Source organism: Tenrec ecaudatus, chromosome 12 (genome assembly GCF_050624435.1).
Source record: "Tenrec ecaudatus isolate mTenEca1 chromosome 12, mTenEca1.hap1, whole genome shotgun sequence".
In the NCBI taxonomy this organism is placed as follows: domain Eukaryota; kingdom Metazoa; phylum Chordata; class Mammalia; order Afrosoricida; family Tenrecidae; genus Tenrec; species Tenrec ecaudatus.
The window spans coordinates 124,868,297-124,890,020 of NC_134541.1; the positions used below are offsets into that span (position 1 = coordinate 124,868,297).

The 21,724-nt window shown below is 58.7% G+C and overlaps 3 protein-coding genes across 6 annotated transcripts; all 3 read left to right on the forward strand.

Moving 5' to 3' along the window:
- The first annotated feature begins 1,001 nt into the window (after positions 1-1,001).
- On the forward strand, positions 1,002-8,226 carry MAPK3 (mitogen-activated protein kinase 3). Of its 2 annotated transcripts, XM_075564713.1 has the most exons (9): positions 1,002-1,189; positions 2,288-2,470; positions 4,503-4,692; positions 5,423-5,539; positions 5,719-5,833; positions 6,125-6,256; positions 6,574-6,683; positions 6,774-6,926; positions 7,659-8,226. In XM_075564713.1, exons 1-8 carry the CDS (start codon positions 1,020-1,022, stop codon positions 6,894-6,896), a joined length of 1,140 nt encoding a protein of 379 aa, XP_075420828.1. In that variant the 5' UTR covers positions 1,002-1,019; the 3' UTR covers positions 6,897-6,926; positions 7,659-8,226. The 2 variants fall into 2 exon arrangements, with proteins under 2 accessions (XP_075420828.1, XP_075420827.1); XM_075564712.1 differs by having other exon boundaries at positions 6,574-6,926.
- Positions 8,227-8,333: 107 nt separating this feature from the next.
- GDPD3 (glycerophosphodiester phosphodiesterase domain containing 3) lies at positions 8,334-16,161 on the forward strand. Of its 2 annotated transcripts, XM_075564715.1 has the most exons (10): positions 8,334-9,128; positions 9,360-9,402; positions 9,628-9,763; positions 9,894-9,939; positions 10,129-10,247; positions 10,350-10,439; positions 10,810-10,943; positions 13,469-13,528; positions 13,633-13,684; positions 15,805-16,161. In XM_075564715.1, the coding sequence occupies exons 1-10, from the start codon at positions 8,990-8,992 to the stop codon at positions 15,946-15,948; spliced, it is 963 nt and encodes a 320-aa protein (XP_075420830.1). In that variant the 5' UTR covers positions 8,334-8,989; the 3' UTR covers positions 15,949-16,161. The 2 variants fall into 2 exon arrangements, with proteins under 2 accessions (XP_075420830.1, XP_075420829.1); XM_075564714.1 differs by having other exon boundaries at positions 9,894-10,247.
- Positions 16,162-17,522: 1,361 nt separating this feature from the next.
- YPEL3 (yippee like 3) lies at positions 17,523-20,913 on the forward strand. 2 transcript variants are annotated; one of them, XM_075528423.1, is made up of 5 exons: positions 17,523-17,677; positions 18,334-18,516; positions 18,612-18,655; positions 18,823-18,931; positions 20,470-20,913. In XM_075528423.1, the coding sequence occupies exons 2-5, from the start codon at positions 18,400-18,402 to the stop codon at positions 20,557-20,559; spliced, it is 360 nt and encodes a 119-aa protein (XP_075384538.1). In that variant the 5' UTR covers positions 17,523-17,677; positions 18,334-18,399; the 3' UTR covers positions 20,560-20,913. The 2 variants fall into 2 exon arrangements, with proteins under 2 accessions (XP_075384538.1, XP_075384537.1); XM_075528422.1 differs by having other exon boundaries at positions 17,649-17,782.
- The last annotated feature ends 811 nt before the right edge of the window (positions 20,914-21,724 follow it).

The window sequence follows — 21,724 nt, forward strand, 5'->3', positions numbered from 1 at the left end:
AGGTCAGCAGTTTGTTAGGTGGGGGGGGGGGGCGGCGGAAGGGAAGACTTTATACTCTCAGAACCCACAGGGGCCATTCTTTACAGGGTCACGGAGTCACAATCGACTTGATGGTCTTGACTCTGGTTTCATTTTTTTTTGGACGTAAAAAACAGGGCAGGGCCCAGCGTCTGTTCACTCAGCTAAGAACATCGGTGGACACCTGTACTTGAGCGCAGTAAACCGAAGTGGTCAAAGTAATTTATACACGGTAACATCTGGTAGACAATCACGATGACGATCTTGCCAGGATCCTCATTTTGCCAAATCCCACTGGCAAGAAAAATGGTTTCCAATCATACCTTTTTTTAAAAAAAGAGCCACAGAGCGTATCTGTATCAATGCCTTTTGTCACCCCTGCCTGCCTGCAGCTTTGTGGCCTCTCCTCGGCTGCCCCAGCAGAGCTTGGCCAGTGCTGTCGGTGCTCCAGGCGACCACGAGGTCCCCGGGGTCCACTCCCATAGGCCGGGGGTCTGTCCCCTGAGCGTGGCAGCTCTCCCTCGCCCTCGTGCAGTGGCTCCACCTCACCCGCCCCCTCCCGAGACAGGGCACATCTGGGAGGCAGCACCCACAGGGCGAGCCAGGCCGACTACGACGGGCCGGCCGGGGCTCCGCCTCGCGCCCCCCCAGGAGCCCCAAGTGCGTCCCGGCCGCACCACGCCCCGCACGGCGGCCTGGGCGACTCCCGGGCTGGCCTCTCCTCTGGACACAGGCCTGACCACCGCTCAGACTGGCCCTGGGGGCCCGCGGGCGCCGAGGGCCGCGGAGGACGGCGGGGTGCGCGGGGGAGCGGACCACGTGACGGCCAGGTCCTCGCGTGAGCTCGGCGGGGCGCGCGGGGCGGGGGCGGGGCTTGGGGGCGGGGCCTAGGGGCGGCCCCTCGGTGACTGGGCGAGCGGGAAGGGGCGTGGCCTCGTGCGCCGCCGCCGCCGGGTGGGGGGCTGGAGGGCGGGCGGACGGGCGGGAGGGGAGGAGTGGAGATGGCGACGGCGGCGACTGAGGGGGGCGGGGGCGGGGAGCTCTGCGGAGCCGATGGGGTCTGCTTGGGGGTCTCGGGAGAGGTGGAGATCGTGAAGGGGCAGCCATTCGACGTGGGCCCTCGCTACTCGCAGCTGCAGTACATCGGCGAGGGCGCGTACGGCATGGTCAGGTGAGGGAGCGTCCGAGGTGCGGGGCGGGGGGGGGCGCTGCTTAGGGACCGGGCCTGGTAAGGGGAGGGGGCTCCGAGCGCGGGGAAAGTGAGGGGCAGGGGTGCTGAGTACTTCCTGACTCGGAGATCCTGGCGTCCCAAAGCAGCAGCGGAGGAGGCACTCAGCGGGGGAGTCGGGGAGGGGGGCTAGGGGGTGGTCTTCCATCGCTTTCTCTGGGAGGGGGCGCTGCATGCGGTCCGGGGAGGGGGCTTGGAGGCCTCGGGCGCACCCTTCCGTACCGCTGGGAGGGGCGTCTGCGTGCATCTAGGGGAGAGGTGGGGACCCTGGGTGGGTGGGGTGGGGTCCTGGGCGAAATAGGTGTTCTAGGGTGGAAATGCCATACCCTCCCGGAGGGGGAGTGAAGGTTCTTCTTCGGGGAGAAGATGCCCCAGAACCCCCCTAGCTAGGCTGTTTGGGAGGGCAGAGCCGATCTCGGGGCTGGGCAGGGTGGGACAGGGCTTTGGGCTGGGGTCGAGGGGTCCAGAGAGGGGTGCAGGCCAGAAGGGCCTCCCAGCAACCTTTGGTGGGGTGATCTGTGAACTCTCCCTGCCCCCTGCCTGCTGTGGGCCTTTGTTCCTCTGGGCACAGCTCTGCTACCAGGTACCTCGACGCTGCCACCCACCCCTCCCTCCTGCCTTTGCAGCCCTTCGGAGTCGTCCTCCCTCTGCGTTTGCCTAGCCAAGCCCTCCTTTCCTCTGCCCCCTGGACCTGCCTGGGTTCAGAGTGCACATCCTGGGAAAGGGGGGCGGTGGAGGGGGGCTGGATAAAAGTCCAGGGCTGCTAGGGGGTGGGGGAACGGTGTGGAGAAGGGAAGTCAGCAAGGGGTCAGCCTCTTCCTCTGTTTGTGGCGTCACTAAAGGCCTGCCTGGCTGGTCCCCAACCTTCTCCCTGGAGATCCCAGGCCCCAGCAGGAAGGAACCATCATTGTTTATGATTTGACCAGAGCCCTCTCCTGCTCCCTCCCCTCTCTGCCAAGCCCTGGGTGGGGCCGCCAGCCCTGGACTTCCCCCTGGTAAGGCCACACACCGTCCATGTCAACAGCTCTCTGGCCCTTTCAGCTCAGCATACGACCAAGTGCGCAAGACTCGCGTGGCCATCAAGAAGATCAGCCCCTTCGAGCACCAGACCTACTGCCAGCGCACGCTGAGGGAGATCCAGATCTTGCTGCGCTTCCGCCATGAGAATGTCATCGGCATCCGAGACATCCTGCGGGCACCCACCCTGGAAGGCATGAGGGATGTGTATCCTTGACCTTGGCCTGGTAGCTGGCCAGCCATGGCCTGGGAACTGGGCCTGGGGGCGGCATGGGGCATTCTTTCTCTTTCCTTCCTCCCACCCGCCCTCCAAAGCAGAACCTTCAGAGAAATGTCGCGTCCCGGGCCCCAGGGGCCACAGGGAGGAGTGGGGCGTCATTGACTCTTGGCCCACTGTGGCCAGGCGCTGCAGCTTTGAGCCCATTCTTTCTGTGCCCCACCGAGGGCCTGGTTGAGACTGTCTATGGGAGCTTTGTCTTCTGACATCTGCAGTTCTGTGACATGGTCCAGCCTCTGCCCACAGTCGGTTCTGGCTAACAGATTGATGATTCTTTCCCCTCAGGGCCTGGGACTGGAAGGAAGGCTGCTAAGATCTAAGTTCACTGCCCTCCAGTCAATTCAGATTCAAGCCCTGCAGGGCAGAATCAAACTGCCCCTGTGGGTTTCCAAGGCTGTAAATGTCTACAGGCATAGAAAGCCTCCTCTGTCTGGCTGGTGGTTTTGAACCGCCGACCTTGCGTTAGCAGCTCGCCTCTGGAAAAGAGCTGCCTTTTCTTGAGGGCCTCCTGAGTATCAGGGGTTATGCCTGCTGCCAAACTCTTTGATGCCCCCAATTGATGTACTCTTCCTACCCCCAATTGGCCTCTGAGCTCATCAGCACCACCATTTCAAAGGTGAGAAGACGGAGGCTCAGAAAATCTGTCGTTTCCACCCCCCCCCCCCAAGTGCTTCTCTTGCTGTGCTCTCCACTGCCGCAAACAGCAGCCTGTCTTTCCTCTAGAACTTCCCGCTCGGGGCCCCACCCCAGTCCCTTCTGGGCTTGAACCTTGCCCAGGGAGGGACAGAGTAGCCTTTGTGGTCCTCCCCTGGTGTCACTTTCTTAGTCTGTTGTCCACTCCCTGCCTGGCTTGATGGCTCTGGTTCTCAGTAGCCTGTGATACCCATCCCCCCACCCCGAGCCCTGCCTAAGTCCACAGCCCAGACTGGACAGGAAATCCCGCTGCTCATCCCCAACTTGCTGCCCCTTACAGGCCTCTTACCCACCCCCACCCATCTCCCAACCCTAAAGCAGCAGGTTTGGCCCAGATGTCCTCAGAAGAGGACATTCGGTACCCCCTCCTCCAGGGACAAGTCCAATCGCATGCATTTATTTATCGAATCGCTAGTACTTGTTTTATCGTAACATGTAAATGTACACGTATTCCTGAAACTCCTGATTTGGGGCCAGCAGCTCCTCTCTGAGGAGGAATGTGCTGTTGAGAATAGCGCCTCAGTTTTCTTGCACGGAACCATCCCCAGAAGGCAGGCATTTAAAAATAAGCAAATATTTATCGCAGGCCAGATGGCGTTCCTGCACTATCTCATTTAACCCTCTCAACAGCCGGGTGTAGACGCTTCTAATCCGGATAGTTGGTGTTGGTTGAGTACTTAGCAGAGTGTGGCAGAGCCGAGGCTGGCTGCTCTCCCAGGGCCCTCTCGCCCCAGCCCCGGGACCACCTGCCAAAGAACAAGTATCTCGGCCCCTCCCCCCACCTGTACCACAGAGGAAACATACAGACCGACCCCAAAGCCAGTAGGTAAGGAGGTAGGGAGGAGCCCAGGTGGCATACTGGCTGTGACCCACAAGTTCATCGATTTGAAATCACCAGCTTCTCTGAGGGTGAACAAGGGGCAGTTCTACCCTGTCCTAGAGCGTCCCTCTGAGTCGGCATTGGCTCGATGGCTGTGAGTTTGGTGTGAGTGGAGTAGGGATTTCCAACACAAGTAGGTCCGTGCTCGTCCCCTGTGACGTTCTTCTGCTTCTTAGAATGGAGAGAAACTGAGTCACACCGCGGCAGGGCCATTCTCGTGGCCCCTGAGATGTGAAGAGGCCCCAGCCTGCCACAGAGAATAGGCTGTGTTTGGCTGGTCCTAGGGGCTGGAGTCCAGAGGGCCCAGCTGGGGAAGGCGTGTGGCCTGGTCATCAGAACCTATTCTCCTTAACCCCTTGCCTCCTGCTTTCCCCCGGCTCCACCCTCAGCTACATCGTGCAGGATCTGATGGAGACTGACCTGTATAAGTTGCTCAAGAGCCAGCACCTCAGCAATGATCACATCTGCTACTTCCTCTACCAGATCCTGCGGGGCCTCAAGTACATCCACTCCGCCAACGTGCTGCACCGCGACCTGAAGCCCTCCAACCTGCTCATCAACACCACCTGTGACCTGAAGGTCCGCAGTCTTAAGTCCCCCTGGGGCTTGCTTCCAGGAGGCCTGCTGGGCTGGAGCCAGCCTCTGCCTCTGCCTCAGGCAGCCCTCCTAGGGCTGAGAGCTAGGCTTCTCCTTATCCGGGAGGCATTTCTAGCTGGCTGCAGGGGAAGGGAGTGGGACCATCTTGGCGCCAGCTTCCTGTTCTCCAAGCCAACGGGCATAGTAAAGGTTCTAGAAACTCCTTGAAGGCCTGGCTTCCTGGAGAGAGTGGGTTTGGCTGAGGCCTGGGGGAAGTAGTTTGTTTCTGGGAGGGTGGGGTTGTTGTGTCCTCCCCCTGGGTAGCTGGGTAGTGACCCAGCTGTGGAGACACGCTCTGCCCGGGGCAGGTCAGTGCCCAGCATAGGAAGGGGGCAGCCACTTCCTGATTTGCCCAGACTGTCTAAGCCAGCGGTTCTTAACCTGTGGGTCATGACCCTTTTGTGGGGGTTGACTGACCCTTTCACAGGGGTCACCTGATTCATAACAGAGCAAAATTACAGTTCTGAAGTAGCAATGAAAATAACTTTATGGTTGGGAGGTCACCACCACATGAGGAACTGTATTAAAGGGTCATGGCATTAGGAAGATTGAGGTCCACTGGCCTAGGCCTTAGAAGCCTTTAGAAGAGGGCTTCCCAAGCCAGGGGCCAGGACAGGCCACGAGAGAGAAATGGGACCGCTTGGGGACATGGAGGCCTGGTCCTTATTTCCAGATTTGTGATTTTGGCCTGGCCCGCATCGCCGACCCTGAGCACGACCACACGGGCTTCCTGACAGAGTATGTGGCTACCCGCTGGTACCGAGCACCAGAGATCATGCTCAACTCCAAGGTAGGGAGCAGGCCTTTCAGGGCGGGGGCCAGGTCCTGGGAAGACCCTCGCCACACACATACACCTGAGTGTGAGCGCCCACAAGCCTCTGCCCTCTGCCTCCTTGGGTCAGGGTGGTGGGAGTGGGGTGGGGGAGGACCCTGCCCACAGGGTGAAGCTGAGGCAGCCTCTTCTCCCAGGGCTACACCAAGTCCATCGACATCTGGTCCGTGGGCTGCATCCTGGCTGAGATGCTCTCCAACCGGCCTATCTTCCCGGGCAAGCACTACCTGGACCAGCTGAACCACATTCTGAGTGAGGGCCCTGGCCAGCGGCAGGGAGGGGGGGATGTCTCAGGGCTGCTAGGTCAGGAGGGTCCGTCCGTAGTGAACCTCTGTAAAATCTGGCAGTACCTGGAAGTAGAAATGGGGTCCCTGCTTGACAGAAAAAGCAAGGCTAAACTCCACCCCCAGGAAGGACTCCAGCTAGAATTTGAGCCAGGGTGGGCTTGTCGCTACCTGGGGAGAGGGGGCTTCTGAGGGGCTGGTCAGGCCTCCTCCCAGGACGGGAGGCGATCCCTCACCAGGGTACTTCCCTTACCTGCAGGTATTCTGGGCTCCCCGTCCCAGGAGGACCTGAACTGTGTCATCAACATGAAGGCCCGGAATTACCTGCAGTCTCTGCCATCCAAGACCAAGGTTGCCTGGGCCAAGCTATTTCCCAAGGCAGACCCCAAAGGTGAGAGGTCTAGGGAGTGGGCGGGTCCGACTGCGGTCTGACAGCATTGAAAAGGAGCCCTGGTGGCCCAGTGGTTAAGCACTGGGCTGCTAGCTTCAAGATCAGCAGTTCAAACCCACCAGCCGCTCTGGAAGACTGGGCTCTCTATTCCCAGAAATGCCCAGAGGCAGGTCTGCCCGGCCTTGTCATGTCGCTGTGAGTCAGAATGGACTGATGTCTGAGAGTCAGTTTTTTGGTCTGGGCACCGGAAGGCAGAGAGATGCTTCTGGGAATGCCCGAAGCCTTGCCTTTGACCCCTGACTCTTGCCCTTTGCTAGCCCTTGAACTGCTGGACCGGATGTTGACCTTTAACCCCAACAAACGGATCACAGTGGAGGAAGCTTTGGCCCACCCCTACCTGGAGCAGTACTATGACCCCACGGATGAGGTGGGTCCATTGCCAGCAGCAACCTGGTGGGCACACGGGCAGCGAGCGGCCCCCAGGGCCAGTCTGAGCCCTGGCTCTTTGCCCCCACAGCCCGTGGCCGAGGAGCCCTTCACCTTCGATATGGAGCTGGATGACCTCCCCAAGGAGCGGCTGAAGGAGCTCATTTTCCAAGAGACCGCCCGCTTCCAGCCTGGGGCCGCAGAGGCCCCCTAGCCTGGACGGTGCCCTGCTCTCTGGGGCCTGGTGAGTGCAGTCCTCTGCCCAGGCACAGGCTTGCTGTTACCACAGTGCCCATCAGGCTTCCAGACAGTACCACGCTTACTTCGCGCCTGTGACCACTGCTGCCGCTGGTGTAGCGGTCAGACAAGGGTCCAGAGCTGCCAGACCCACCCACCCACCCCTGTTCACCCCATGCATCTGCCAGCTCGGTCGCTCTTGCAGGCCCCTGAGGTCATTGAGGGTCCCCTCCACAGCTAAGGGACAGAGCCAGGCTCTGGCTCCCCAGGCGGGCAGTCTCCCTCCCTCCCTCCCACTGGGCTCAGTACTCAGGTCAGCAGCTCCCAGCCCTCTGGGGGCCGCCCCCACCCAGGCAGTGCTCACTCCTTCCTGGCTTTCACCAGCCTGGCCTCGGAGAGCGCAGACAGACTGGTCCAGAGCCCAGCTCGGCCAGTGTCAGAGCAAGACACGCCGCTTTGCCCGGCCGCCATTTCTTGGCGTCGGCCCTGAGAGGAGCAAGCAGGTGCCTACATTGGACCAGCCCCCCCTTCTAACAGGCTTCCCTGGGGCAGGGCCTGGTCCTGCAGTAGCACTGTGAGGTCGGGGCCCAAGACAGCCCTGTGTCACAGCAGAAATGGAGACCGCGAGCAGCTAGCCACCTACCCTCCTTGAAGAGGCAGTGGGTGGGGGAGCTAGGGCCCAGGCTCCGGCAGCGCCTTCCGTGGGTGCTAAAGCTCCTTTCCCGCCTGTCTCCTCTAGGCCTGCCTCCTGACCACCCTGCTGCTGGACTGTTAGAAAATGGACACTGTGCCCCGCCCGGCCCCCAGGGGTCCCACCAGGGCGGGGAAGGCTTGGCCGCCCTCTCTCCCTGTGCTTGGAGTTGCCTGCTGTGGGCAGGCCTCGGCCCTTCCATCTTTCTGCCTTCCTTTCCCCGGGTCTGAGGGGCTCAGCGGACCCCAAAGGAAACCCCTCCGCCCCCGCTCTGCCTGCATCTCCCCCTGCTCCCCCAGTCTCTGGTCATTCTGGAATGGAGGGCCCCTGCCGGCCTTGACACTTAGTGAGGGGCAGTGAGCGGGTGGGGGTGGGGGGGAGAGGAACTTAGCCTTACCCTGCTCCTCACGTCAGAACCACGCCCGTCTTCCTTAAAGGAACATCCCCACCTCTCAAGGGCTAGCATCCCTGAGGAGCAGGGCCCAGGCCTCCGCCCCATCCCCTGCCCTGCTGCTTCTGTGTGTGGATGGCCGGAGGGGGGCCCATGGCAAGCCCAGTGCCCCGCCACCTCCCCGCGCCTGTGTCTAATATATAAATACAGAGGTGTGTACAAGGATTCCTGGCTCTGTCTGTGTTCCCTGACGCTCCCGTGCCACTTCCCAGCGGTGACTCAACTGGCCCCGGTGACCCACACAGGAGCTCCGTGCTTAGGAGTTGGGCTGTGGTCCTCAACGTCAGCTGTTTGAAACCAGCAGCTGCTCCCAGGGAGAAAGACGGGGCTTTCTGCTCCTGTGAAGAGGGGCAATCTCAGAAACTCACAGGGGCCGTTCCACCCTGTCCTGTAGGGTCGCCAGGAGTCAGAATCAGCCCCACAGCATTGAGTTTGCTTATGGTGGTCCTTTTGACCTACGACCTCTGCCCCACCCAGCTGGCCACCTGTAAGGGATCCCAGGGTCAGAAAGAGGAGGAGCCTTTTGCCCCTAAGTCACCCAGCTCACCGCCTCCCGTGGTTTCATGTCTGACTCGCTGGGGGTGGCTTCGGGGTAACATGGGTCTCTACGCACCCCTGGATGTCCCTTGACCACAAGCACCCATCCTATGGAGAGATCATAGTACGCTGGGGCGGACGCCTCCTCCCTGCGGTGTGGCCCCAGTGAAGACAGGGCTGGGGAGGCGAGGCCTGAGGATATCAGACTGGGTCACCTCGCTGTCCTGAGTCTGCAGCCTGGCCCCCAGCCAGAAGCAGGCTGAGCCGGTCCCAGGGGCGTGGTGACGACCAGTCACAGAGCCAGCCTCTACCAGCCTGGCAGGCAGTGAGGCAGCGCAGTCCGCTGGGGACAGGGCTTGTGGTAGCCGGCGCGCCGAGCAGCAGCGTGGCCATGAGCCCTGTGCTATACTACGCCCTGCCCGCTACGGGATGCTACATCATGCTCTCCCTCTTCTTCCTGCGCCGGCCGCGCCTGCTGCACCGGCCCTGGGTTAGGGCCTTCGAGTCCAGCCTGGTGGCTCACCGAGCAGGTGCGCTGGGTGGGGGGGGGGGTAAAAGGGGAGAGTGGGGAACAAGACAGGTGGGGGGGGGGGAGGAATCCCAGAGGCAGGATTCTGGAAAGGGGGCCCAGGTTCTAAGGTGAGAGAGTGATACCAGGAAGTAGACCATGCGTGGATGGGGTAATGGGGCAAGTGATCTAGGGAGAATGTGGGTAGGGGCCGGCCAGGCTCAGGGACCCACACCGCCGCTGCCCTGTGCAGGCTCTGGAGAGAAGCTGGAGAGTACCATGGAAGCCATGGAGAAGTGAGTGTGCCTGCCCCAACCCACGCTTGCCACGGTGGGAATGCCACTTGGGCGTGACAGGTCCCCTGGGTGGGGGGTGTGGCTCACAATGGGGAAACAGCGCCCTGGAGCTGGGCAGTGTGGGGCCTGCACACCCCACCTTAGCCACTGTCCCCACCTCCGCACCAGCCTCTCTCAGTCCATGTGACTTTGCCCTGCCCCCCCTGCTGACCTTTGCCCCCGTAGCTCCAAGGCCCAGAGAGCAGACCTCCTGGAGCTTGACTGTCACCTGACCAGGGATGGGGTGGTGGTGGTATCCCACGACAAGAACCTGTTACGCCAGTCCGGCCTGAATCGGGATGTGGACAGCCTGGACTTTGAGGTGGGCTTGATTCCGGTGCTGGCCCCTCCCCGGGCCAAGACCACCACCCTCCCACCCCCACCCCAGCTCAGAGTCCCCACACTGGCCCTTCCTGCCTCCTGGCGACATCCTCCATGCTGTCTCCTTTCAGGACCTGCCTCTCTACAAGAAGAAGCTGGAGATCTACTTCTCCCCTGGTGAGCCCTGCGCTATGACGGGGGGCCAAACCCGGGCCTGTGTCCCCCCCCCACTTGCCCTTGACCCACAGGGTGCTCTAGCTCTAGTGGCTACCTCCCACCCTCTCTTTTCCTCCGGATGCACCCCCACCCCATGGCCTCCCTCTGCACCCATGCTGCCTTGTTGCCTCTTCCCACCCCCCACCCCAGGCCACTTTGCTACGGGGTCAGACCGGCGCATGGTGACCTTGGAGGACGTGTTCCAGAGGTTTCCGAGGATGCCCATGATCGTGGAGGTCAAGGAGGAGGACGAGGAGCTCATTCACAAGGTGAGGCTGGGGGCATGGCGGGGGACAGCGGGGAGGGACCCAGCCGCCCGGGCTCCGAGAGACGCCTGAGCCGCTGCCCTGGACCTCGGCTCTTCTTTCCAGATAGCAGACCTGGTCCGGCGCTTTGACCGAAACGAGATCACCGTGTGGGCCTCCGAGAAGAACTCAGTCATGAAAAAGTGCACAGCGGCCGTAAGCCCACTCCCTCCCCCGGGCTTGAGTCCCCACCAGCCCTTCTTCTCAGCAGCTGGGGTCCAGCCAGCCTGAGGGGCCCCAGCCAGAGGGACCAGGGAAGGTTCTGGAAGCACGTGGCTTTAAGCCAGGTCTCCAAGGGGAGGCAGTGGAGTGGGGGGCAAGGGGGCTGAAGGGAGGGGGGAGTGTGATGGATGGAAAAGAAAGATGAGGCTGCAGGTAGGCCTCAAACAATGGGCCAAGGTATGACTTTGACCCTCAGCTACAAGGCAACCCCCAAGTGTCCAATGTTGGTCCCCCTACAGCCCAAACTTCCCCTCTTCCATCCCAGGAAGAGCGTGCCCTTTCTCACCTCCCCCTGTCGCTCCAGAACCCCGAGATGCCCTTCTCCTTCACCATGTGCCGCGGAGTCTGGATACTGCTGCTCTATTACCTGGGGCTCCTGCCCTTCATCTCAATCCCTGAGCGGTTCCTTTTGATTTTCCTGCCCTCCATCATCAACAGGTACCAGAGGCCCCTCGACCGAGCCGTGGAGGCGGGAACTATCTCCCCAGTGGCCCCTCAAACCATACCCCAAGGTCTTTGGGACACAGTAGCACTTGTCTAGGGTGCACAGATACAAACTTGGAACTCAAACCCAGTGGACTGCCATTTAGTCCATTCTGATTCACGGCGACCTTGTAGGACAAGGTCGAACTGCCCCTGTGGGTTTCCGAGAGAGAGAGAAAGCGAGATCGTAACTTGTTTATTTTAAGACCGTTTTTTGTGGTTTTATTGTATAATGAGGCATTGAAGCATCTGAACAAACCAATGGCTGGGCGGTGAGGCAGCTGCTTTCCCCTTCCCGTCTTTGACTTACTAGAGCGACTTGTCAGTAGATTTTTTTAAAAAGGAAATGGAAAAAAAAAAAAAGGTTAACGTTTCGCATGACTTTAGTCTTTGCAAGGCATGCTCTGCCACAACACAAACTTCCCCTGTCCGATGCAACTACCTAGTGTCCAAATATCATGCACAGCACCTGAGTGACAGCAGCACCCCGCGCCCCTCCCACTTCGGCCTGGCTGGTGTGTGATGTTTGGAGCATCTGGAGGAGGAGGAAGAGGTGGAGGAGGAGGAGGAGGAGGAGAGAGAGGGAGAGGGAAACAACGTGAGTGCCCGGCTGGGATGAAGCCAGCTGGGACGCATCAATATAAATTGCACCCCACCGAGTTCCGTGATTATCAAATAACTGGTAGTCATGCTGAATGAAGCTGGATCCAGCCTGTCCTGAAACCGGCTTGTCTTGTGGAGACCCAAGGGGCTGGCCCGACTGATGTGGCGAGATGGTGACTCTTGCAGATTTTAGTAATAAGGCCTTCGTCTGATGTGGGGAGACAGTAACTCTTGCCGGGAGTAGAAACCTCCTCTTACTCCTACAAAGCGGCCGGTGACTTTGAACTATTAACCTGGTTCAGAGTTAGAGCCAGACTCTTAATCCCCATCACGCCAGGGATGTCCTCACAGACATGAAAGGAGCCGTGGGCAAAATCCATCAAGGGCACAAAGGGAAATGACACACAAACGTTTGCCGATGTGGCACTGGAGGCCGGAGTTCATTCGTTTGTTCGTTCATCCAACAGATGGTGACGGACGGCTGATTCGACACCAAGTTCAGTTTGGTGGTGGTGTTGGGGGGGCGGGGACTCGGTGCGCTGACAGGCTGGCTGTGGAGACCCAGTTACTTAACGACAGTCACACTCCACAGAGAAAGACAAGCCTCTGCCTGCCAGTGGGCAAAATGAACAAAGTAGCTCAACCCGGGGGTGCCAGGATGGGGATGCCTGGCTTCTGCTTTGCATCTTGAATGGGGGGAGGGGGGCCTCATCCGGCCCCACCCAGAGAGGTCAGCCTAGAGCAGTGGTTCTCAACCTTCCTCATGTGGAGACCCTTTCATGCAGGTCCTCAGGTGGTGGTCACCCTCCCCCCAACCATGACATTATTTTCATTGCTACTTCATCACCGTTATTTTGCTGGGATGAATCGTCATGTGTGAATCTGATTTGCAGGATGGATTTTCATTGCTACCAGTCGAACAGGATACATTTAAAGCGTAGTGATGAATCTCACCCAACAATGTCATTCTATAGTGTCAAATGCTTATGCGTTTTCCGATGGTCTCAGGCGACCCCTGTGAAAGGGTTGTTCGACCCCCCAAAGGGGTCGTGACCCACAGGTTGAGAACCGCTGTTCTAGCACAAGCCTGCATGTACTTAACTTTTCCTATGGGCTCTGCAAAGTATTTGCACTTTCTGTAGCTTCATTGAGTTTTAAGCCCCCTTAGGAGGTATAGGAGTCTTGTCCCATTTAACCCCACCCCCACCTCAAGGACTCATGGAGAATTTGGGGCTCAGAAAACTGTGATGTGCCCAAGGGCACACAACTGGAAAGACCTGGGTTTGTCCAGGGTCTAGCACCCAAAGTCCTCCTTGTGTGGAGCGATTCATTCAGCCCTTGGCTGGCCTTCAAAGCGCAGGAGCCCCGGTGGAGTAACGGTTATGGGTTGGGGCTGCGAACCCCTAAATCAGCATTCAGAAGCTACCAGCAGCCCTGAAGGAGACCAAGGAGGCATTCTATGCCCATGGACAAATGACCATCTCAGAAACTCACCGAGGCAGCTCTCCCCTGCCCTGTAAGGGGCCCCATGAGTCAGGATCAACTCAGTGCCAATGAATTTGGTTTGGTTTGGTCTCAGAAACACCGGATCCAGCCAGAGAACTTCTAGACTGTGGTTTCCAGCTCAGGAATCAAACGGAGTTCAGTTCCGTGACCAGTCCTGGGCCCACCACCCACTTGCTCTGTGACCCTGGGCAAGATCCATTAGATCTTGGTTCCCGCCACTCCAAGGGGAGGGCTGCCCCGCGGATTGGAGTGGGTGCTCTCTGAACAACTGGCAGATTGGTCACTGGGCGACGGCCAGACCTTCTTTTTGGAAGGGGCAGGGTCACACCGGTCACTCCGCCAGACTGACCTCCAACCCCTTCTCACCATAGGACCTACTTCCCGTCTTCCTCCTCGCTGCTGAACCAGCTGTTAGCTGTGCTGTCAAAAAAGTGAGCTGGGCAGGGTGGGTGGGTTGGGGAGCCCCCCTGCGACCCATCGTTGCCCTTCCCCTGGGATCGCTCCCCTCATCGCTCTTGCCACCTCCTTTCCCCAGGATGATCATGCGGAAAAGTCTGATCCAACACTTGGAGGGACGAGGGATACAGGTAGGGCTTGACCGGCGCTCCCTAAGCAAGGCCAGGTAGCAGGGTTCCTACTCACTCACAGCTGGGTCTCTGCCCAGGACCTCCGTTTCTTCACCTGTAGGACTGGGACAGGTAGTAGTTCGGGCTCTTGGGTCTGTTTACCTGGGGCTTTGTAAGGCTGCATGTTTAAGTAAATCACATATGGAACTTCTACACTGACCTCGATGAGGGGGCTGGAGAAAAGCTAGGGGAAGGGCAAGCAGGCCCAGCCATCCTTCCCCCTCTCCTGAGCCATTCACTCAGCGAACCTCCCCAGGCCTGATGGACTTCCTAGGCACTGCATTAGTTGGGGGTAGAGCAAGGAGCCGCCAGCCAAGAGTCGAGGAAAGAAAGGAAGCAGGCCCTCCTGAGGGTCATGAGTGGACAGAAGGCACAGGGCCAGTGTCTGTAGCCATAAGTCCCCAAACTGATTGGACCCACTGCCCCCTTTTCAGAGGGGGTGGTGGGAAGACTCAGTGCCCCACCCCTGGTAAGGAAACACTTTTGTCACTTTATGTCATCTAAGTCAGAATCCTGGGTGAAGTGTAGGGTCTGCTTGTGCAGACCCTCGGATCCTTCCAGGACCCCCCGCCCCCAGGCGGCAGGACTGCCCACTTTGAGAAACACTCTCGGGGAGGGGGTCAGGGAAGGCCTTCCTGAAGATAGGAGCTCAGGGGAGAGAAAAGAAGGGGCAGTCTGGGAGCAGGAGGTTTAGCAGGCCTGGAGAAGGGGTGGGGGGCAGGCAGAGGGAGCGCCAGAACAAATGGTGGTGATGTACAAACTCTTTTTCAAAGCGATTGAGCTATGGAAGTGCATGCTGTGTGACTTCTGTATCAGAAAACTGCTTAAAAGGAGAGAAAGCAAGGAACCAAACTGGGCCGATGGCGAGCTTGGAGGAAGGAGGAGCTTAGGGGCACATGAACGGCGGTGGGCTCACCTGGAAGAGGGTGTGGAGAATGGTGATATGACACAGAGCAGAGTCAGTGGCACTGAATGAGACCTGCAGAAGTTGTTCACTGGGAGAAGGTTTTGTGGTGTATATTTTGGGGCACGATTTAAAGAGACAACTCCATGAATAACAATGACTACAAGGAAGAACATGTTCTAGAATTGACCGTGGTGATCAGTACACAGCTCTTCTTGAGATGGCTGAATTGCGGAATTGTATGATGTGTGGATGAAGTGCCAATACAACTGTTGTGGGGAAAAAAAGTGGAGGGTGTGAAACCAGGACACAGCAGTGTGTAGGGGGCGGGGGGCAGAGAGTGTTTTGAGGGTGTTCGAAACCAGGGGAGAGAACGGATCCAGTTTAGACTGATTCAGGTGAGATGAGGGTTACCCACCCTGTGGAGAGGAGATTATAAGGGTCAGTATGGATGCAGAGCGCCCCCGGGAAGAGGCTGGCGCTGAGCTGAGCGGAGAGCAGCAGAATGGATGGGAGAGTGGACTCACTGAGAACAGAGACCAGGCCTGGCTGGTTGATTGGGTGTGGGAGAGAGAGTGTGGGTTAATAAAGCTCTCAGATCAGATCAGCCTCATCTCCGGGATTTCCAAAACAAGTCTGAGATTGACAGTCACCTTCATTTGTCACATTCAGAAAGAGGTGGCCCGGGGTTAACAGTACCATCTCGGCCTCCCTCATTGCCCACTGGGAAGCTGAGACAGGCATGCTGGTCAGCGTTCACAGGTCAGCTCTCCAGGATGTTGTTTTTCTTTTCTTTCTTTTTTTTTTTTTTTTTTACAAAGAGGAAGGGCTGAGTTGGGCACCAATTTTCCTGGTGTAAATACTCCCACCTTTGGTCAACAAGTCACCCAAGGCAGAGTTGGGAGGAGATGGGTGGTAGCACTCCATATTGCTATTTCCAGTGAAACAGATTCTAGATCCGGGAATAAAGTAGTTTGAGGATGCTTTACCTTTGTTTTTCATACAATGTATCTAATGACAAGTTCCTGTACTTTTACTGTTGATTCCCTACTGTGTTTAACAGCTAGTTTCTAAAATTCCTGACACTGAAGCATCAGCTTCTAGCCTCAGAGCAGGAGATGAAGCAATGTTCCCGGTAAAGTGTTTTGGCAACTCCAAGCCCCTTCCTCCTTTTCAGGTGGTCTTCTGGTGCCTTAATGAAGAGTCCGATTTTGAAGTGGCCTTCAGCCTGGGGGCCAGTGGTGTCATAACAGACTACCCCACCGCCCTTAGGCGCTATCTGGACAACCACAGAGCAGTGGCTGGGGCCCCCCACACCTGAAGGATCTCTTTCTCTCCTGCTTCTCTTTCCCAATAAATCGGCCTCAGAGAGGAAGGTCGTCAAGGAGATGGAGTGACACAGGGACGGCAGTAATGGGCTCAAATGTAGCCACCACTGTGAGGATGACACAGGACAGGATGAGGTTCCATTCTGTTGTGCCTGGGGGTCACTATGAGTAGGAACTGGTCTGATGGCCCTGTGAACAACCACAATAAATAGGTTCTTTTAAGTCTTGTCTTTGTGCTTGGGGAAGGGCTCTTGGAAAGCAGTGAAGATGGCAGTGTGGGGCAGAGAAGGCCTGGGGGCAGAGCCTGGGGCTGGACCCACTGGTTGCACGACATTCCAGACCCAGAGCCATACCACTCCCTCTGCCAGCCTGGGCCTCCACTTTCCTCAGGAATGCCCCTTGGCAGAGCCAACCCAGGTGTCCTGGCCCTCCACCCCTTTCCTTGAGAGCCACAGGTAATGTTCCAGTCCCTGGAAGCGATTCAGAGTTCCACGCACACAGCAAGAGACCCGACTCCCCTAGTCCTGTTCCCGTGGGCCTCCTGGGTGGCAGAGGGTGAGCCTGAGTGGGGCTGGGCTCACAGCACCCAGCTGCTGCCTCAGCAGCCTCCAGCTTCTACTCCAGAAAGCCTGTCTTTCCAGGCACTCAAGTTCCCCGAGGCCCTTGACCTTCTTCCACCCTGGTCCCAGCCAGTGGCCCGTTCCCGTCCTCCTCACGTGGGGTCCCCAGAGTCTATCAAGAAGCATGTTCATCTGAATGCAGAGGCGACACCTAACCCAGGGGTAGGGGCCAGAGGAGAGGATGCCAAAACAAAAAGATTTCGAGCCCAATAGGAATTAAGGGTTGGATGTTAACCGCAAGGTTGGTGGTTCAAGTCCACCGGCTACCCCATGGGAGAAAGGTGGAATGACCCGCCCTGTGGGCATGAATGGGCTCCCTGGCAGTGGGTTTTTGTTTTTGAATCATGTTATTGGGGGGTCGTGCAATTCTGATCACATCCATTCACCCATTGTGTCCGGCACATTTGTACATTTGCTGCCATCATCCTCAAAACATCTGCTTTCTACTTGAGCCCTTGCTGGCAGTGGGTTTGGGTGATTTTTTGAAAAGGTGAGGATCCCATCTGTCCTTTCCAGCTGGATAATCTTGGGGGACCTTTTAGAGCTCTCGGGGATTCAGTTTCTCCAATAAACGGAGACAATAGAAACTGCCTCACGAGCTATGATGAAGGCTTTCTGAGTTAGGTGCTGGCGAGGGGAATGCAGGGGTTGACGCTTTTCTTTTCAGGGTGCATGCGTTCAGATGGCCCACCCTCCACCCCCAAACACACACGCCCAGATCCGGGCTCTCTCAAGGACCTCTAAGGGGCGCCAGGTTCAGGATGGGCACGCTGCTGCGGGGCCACGGGCTGGGCGCCGGCTGCAGCCGCATTTCCGGGCCGGCCGGAGTCCGGCGCAGGGGGAAGGGCAGCGCGGGCCTGCGCTGGACGCTGGATGACGCGCCCCCTCATTTGCATGCTGCACGCCGATTGGCCACGGCGGCCGCCGGGACCCGAGGCCGGCGCCCTCCCCCTCCCGCCGCAGCGGCGGCAGCAGCTGGTCTCGGTGTAAACAAGTCGCGGCGGCTGCTAACCCGGGCCGTGGGGACGGCGCCCGCCAGGAGCGCCCCCCACTCCTAGGCCAGGTCACCCGGCGGACCAAAGCCCCCACGCGCCCAGGCGAGGTGAGGTCCCGCGCCCCCGCCCAGCCATCGAGGACTGCCCCTTTCCCCGGTGCCTGTTCCCTGCCCCCCACTCCCCCACGCCCCAGGTGAGCACCGGGGTCCCAGGTAAGGCTCCGCGTTGCAGGTAAGATCCCGCGTTATCCCTAAGGCCTCTGCACCCCCCAGGTAGAGCTCCTCCCCTTTGAGATGCCCCTTCACTTGCCTGGAGGCCTCCTGCCCCCTCTTGCTAAGGGCCCCTCGCTCCAGGTGAACTCCCTGTATCTAAGCTAAGGGCTCCCCCCCCCCCCCCCCCCGCAGTCCAGATGAGGTCCCAAAGACCACAGACCTCTTCCCTTCCCCTCTGCCCCTAAGATGGGAACGGACAGGTGCCCCTCGAAAGCCCCTTCCTCCAGCTCCAGCTGCCAGGCTAGGGTGGTGAGGTGGGAAGCAGGTGGGTGATTCACCTTGGGCTCCTCCTAGCCTCAGTTTCCATGTTGATGCAACCTGAGGCCTCCCAGTGAGTCAAAACTGAGATGACTCTGGCCCCCCGGGAGGCTGCTGGCTCCCAGTAAAGGAAGACCGCAGCCAAGTGTGACAGAGAAAGTCCCCGTGGCCCTGGGCATGCCTGCACGTATGTGGCCCAGGGCCTGACAGCCCACTGCCTCCCTCCCTGGCAGGCACTGGGCTCCCTCTGCTCCCCGTGGGCCGCTCCCCGCGTGGGGCCACTGCCCCCGGCCCCCGCCATGGTGCGAATTTCAAAACCCAAGACGTTTCAGGCCTATTTGGATGATTGTCACCGGAGGTATAGTTGTGCCCACTGCCGAGCACACCTTGCCAACCACGACGACCTCATCTCCAAGGTAACCAGGCCACAGGTGGGACTGCAATGGGAGGCAGGAGAGGCTGCCCAGTGGCAGTATTCCTGACCCCTTCCTCTTCTCTTCCCACCCTGTAGTCCTTCCAGGGCAGTCAGGGGCGCGCCTACCTCTTCAACTCTGTGTGAGTATCCTATTGGTGTCTGACCTCTGCTACAACCTGTGACCCCTGGCACCGTGCTGAGGCTCCCCCTCCCCCAGCTCCTTGACAGAGGCTATGATGGCCAGTCAGTGGGGAGAGGCTTATTATGATGGTGGGCCCCTCCCTGGAACTGCCCCATGTCCCCACAGGGTGAACGTGGGCTGCGGGCCAGCCGAGGAGCGGGTGCTGTTAACAGGCCTCCATGCTGTGGCTGACATCCACTGTGAGAATTGCAAGACCACTTTGGGCTGGAAATATGTGAGTCAGAGACCTCTGTCCGCAGGCTTCTCCTTTGACCGGCCCTACCATCACCTCCTCCCTGCTATCAGTCATCAAAAAGTGCACGGGCGTCGCTCCCTCCAGCCAAATCACCAGCCTTTTGATCCCCTGGCCGGGTCCTCTGTCCTCTGCGCATGGGCTTGTAGGAAGGTTCCCTAACCTGCTCCACTCCCTCCCAGGCCCATTTTAAAGATGAGGATCTAATCGGCCCCCAAATCCATCAGAGTCGCTGTCTGTGGAATGCTTCTGCACCACGACCTTGGCATATGTGACCTCATCCGGTCATTAGAGCAACCCCATAGGCAGAGTCTTTTATTACCCCGTTCTACAGAAGAAGAACCAGAGACCCAGAGATGTTAGGTCAACTGGCCTGGAACTGATAAGTTGCTCAATGGGGAACAGAACCTTCATTTGTTTTGTTTTTGTTTCCCAAACATGTGACTGCCTGGATTATCATTCAAAAGACCAGAGAGGCGGCCATGACCCCGCAGACAGCAAGGAGCGGCGGTCCATGAGTGTCCGTTTCCGCTGTCCTCACTGCCTCTGCTGCCGCCCTGGGTCTGATTTCATGACCCTGCTTCTCATTTCCGTATCTAGCAGTTGAGAAAGCCATCGCCTGGCACCCAAGATTGTCCTGGGGATCTGATTAGCTGCAGCAATGGAAGATGGTGTGTGCAAACATGCAGAGAGCAGGATTGCTTGAGCCTCTTGGGAGGTGTAAGCCCCAGGCTAAGATAGACATGCAGCCCTCACCTGAGTTTCTATCCCCCCACCCCCCCGCACTCAGCCCCCCACCCCCCCCCGCACTCAGCCCCCACCACACACTTGGTGCATGCACCTGGGAAAGAACTTGGCCTCTCCGGGCCCCTGTGAAGTCAAGAGGTACCCTAGTCTGGAGATGACAAACTCCAGTGTCTGCAGGGCCCAGCAGAAACAATCAATTTGTGATCATGGTAGCCTAGCTCTCAGGAAGAGGGAATCTGTGACCAACTAGAAGGAGCATGTTGTGATTGTGATTGTCGTGTGCCCTTGAGTCAGTTGCTGTGCCCAACAGAACAGAACACTCTCTGGCCCTGCACGCTCCACACAATAGTTAGGTCTGAGCCCATTGTTGTAGCCACTGTGTCAGTCCATCTCCTCTGTTTCACTGGCCTCCCCCCACTTTCCCAAACATGATGTCCTTTTCCAGGGAACTTTATTTAACTCTACTGACCAAACAGCACAAGCTGAAACTGGCCTACAGGCCATCAGTTTGCACAGGAACTCCTTTGAGAACTTCACAGCCCTTCTCTTGAAGCCAACATTCCTGCTAAAAAGAGCCCGGGATGGCATGAGTTCTGGCCTCGTGGTGAGAAGCCGGGCCCTGCCATCTACCAGCTGTGTGAACAGGAGGCCTTGCATTGGCTTGGCTTCTCTGGGCAGCAGTTTCCTGACCTGTCAAATGGGGGCCAATCATACACTCCCTTCTAATCCCTGCTCTTGCTCCAAGGATGACCGGTGCCCTCCTCTCCCTTCAGGAACAGGCCTTCGAGAGCAGCCAGAAGTACAAAGAGGGGAAGTACATCATTGAACTCAACCACATGATTAAGGACAACGGTTGGGACTGACTGACCCCTGCTTCGAATGCATGTGGCTCCAGCCCGGCCTGGCCGCCGGGGGGTGCCGCGGGCCTTGCACACCTGCCCCTCAGAGCCCAGGCGGAGGAAGGACCCGGCTACTGTACTTATATTTTATTGCATGCACTGTGACCTTGGGGGTGGGGTGGGGGAAGGAACCGGAAGGGGGATTGCACCCCTGCCTCTCCTGCGATCTGGCTGGCTTGGATCTCGTTTTTAAACCCTTTCTACCCCCACTGCCCTATAGCTATCGTCTGAGTGCGTCTCCTTAGGCTCCCCCCCATCCCACGCGTGTCAGCACCCCTCATTCTGTAGCCTTTGTACATAATAAAACAATGAAGTGGAGACCGCCCGGCTCACGTGGAATTCGAACCGCGGGGTTCAGAGGCCTGGCCCCAAAGCCCTGGCCTGCAGGTGTGGGGCAGACACAGCCGTCCACGCTGGGGGCCTGCGCTGCTCCTGGTTCCTGCTGCGTCTGTCACCTTCTCTGGGACCTAGGCTGGGTGACACGGCCAGTGGACTTCTGTCGCCCACGCTGGCCCCCAGGGCCCCCCAGACGTGGGCTAATCTCCATCACTGCCGTCTCAACTCCGGCGTTTTGACTCCGCCTAGGGAGGAGCAACTCCTCCGGGAAGCAGCCCCGCCGCTGGTTTCGCCGTCCTGCTTCCCTCCGACTACAACTTCCAGCGACCCCAACGCGGTGTCCGCTTCCTTCGTGCCGCGCATGGGCGCTGAGCCCGCTGGGAAATGTAGTTCCGCGGTTTCTCCAGCCCCGGACCCTCTGCCACCAGAGAGGCTTAGCTAGCTGTCCGCACCTCTAAACTTCCCAGTCCCCGATTGCGGTATGGAGCCCAAAGGGCGGGGGTGGCCCCAGGCTTCGGGCCTCACCTGTGACTGCTTAACGACCCCAGTGCCCTGTAATAAGCTCGGGCCGCTTTCCCAGGTCGACTACATTTTTCCAATCCCCATTTCTCCGAGTGATGGGGAAAAGTCTAGGGCGTCAACACCCTCCTGAGGTTGATCAGGCTGCCCCCCCTCCCCTCCACCAGCCCCCCCCCCCCGTGGGAAAGAAGACCAGCTGGCCGGAAGCACCAAACTGCGTCCCCTGTCGCAGCCCCGGGATCAATCAGGCCGAGGAGTTAATTATGTAATGAGG

Excerpts from the sequence above, each read along its gene's own strand:
- YPEL3 (XM_075528423.1), top strand. The coding sequence starts at position 18,400 with ATGGTGCGAATTTCAAAACCCAAGACGTTTCAGGCCTATTTGGATGAT. Across the intron at positions 18,656-18,822 it reads GCCTACCTCTTCAACTCTGT|GGTGAACGTGGGCTGCGGGC; the intron begins GTGAGTATCCTA and ends ATGTCCCCACAG. Across the intron at positions 18,932-20,469 it reads CCACTTTGGGCTGGAAATAT|GAACAGGCCTTCGAGAGCAG; the intron begins GTGAGTCAGAGA and ends CTCTCCCTTCAG.
- GDPD3 (XM_075564714.1), top strand. The coding sequence starts at position 8,990 with ATGAGCCCTGTGCTATACTACGCCCTGCCCGCTACGGGATGCTACATC. Across the intron at positions 9,129-9,359 it reads CCTGGTGGCTCACCGAGCAG|GCTCTGGAGAGAAGCTGGAG; the intron begins GTGCGCTGGGTG and ends TGCCCTGTGCAG. Across the intron at positions 13,685-15,804 it reads TGGAGGGACGAGGGATACAG|GTGGTCTTCTGGTGCCTTAA; the intron begins GTAGGGCTTGAC and ends CCTCCTTTTCAG.
- MAPK3 (XM_075564712.1), top strand. The coding sequence starts at position 1,020 with ATGGCGACGGCGGCGACTGAGGGGGGCGGGGGCGGGGAGCTCTGCGGA. Across the intron at positions 1,190-2,287 it reads GGCGCGTACGGCATGGTCAG|CTCAGCATACGACCAAGTGC; the intron begins GTGAGGGAGCGT and ends TGGCCCTTTCAG. Across the intron at positions 5,834-6,124 it reads CCAGCTGAACCACATTCTGA|GTATTCTGGGCTCCCCGTCC; the intron begins GTGAGGGCCCTG and ends CCTTACCTGCAG.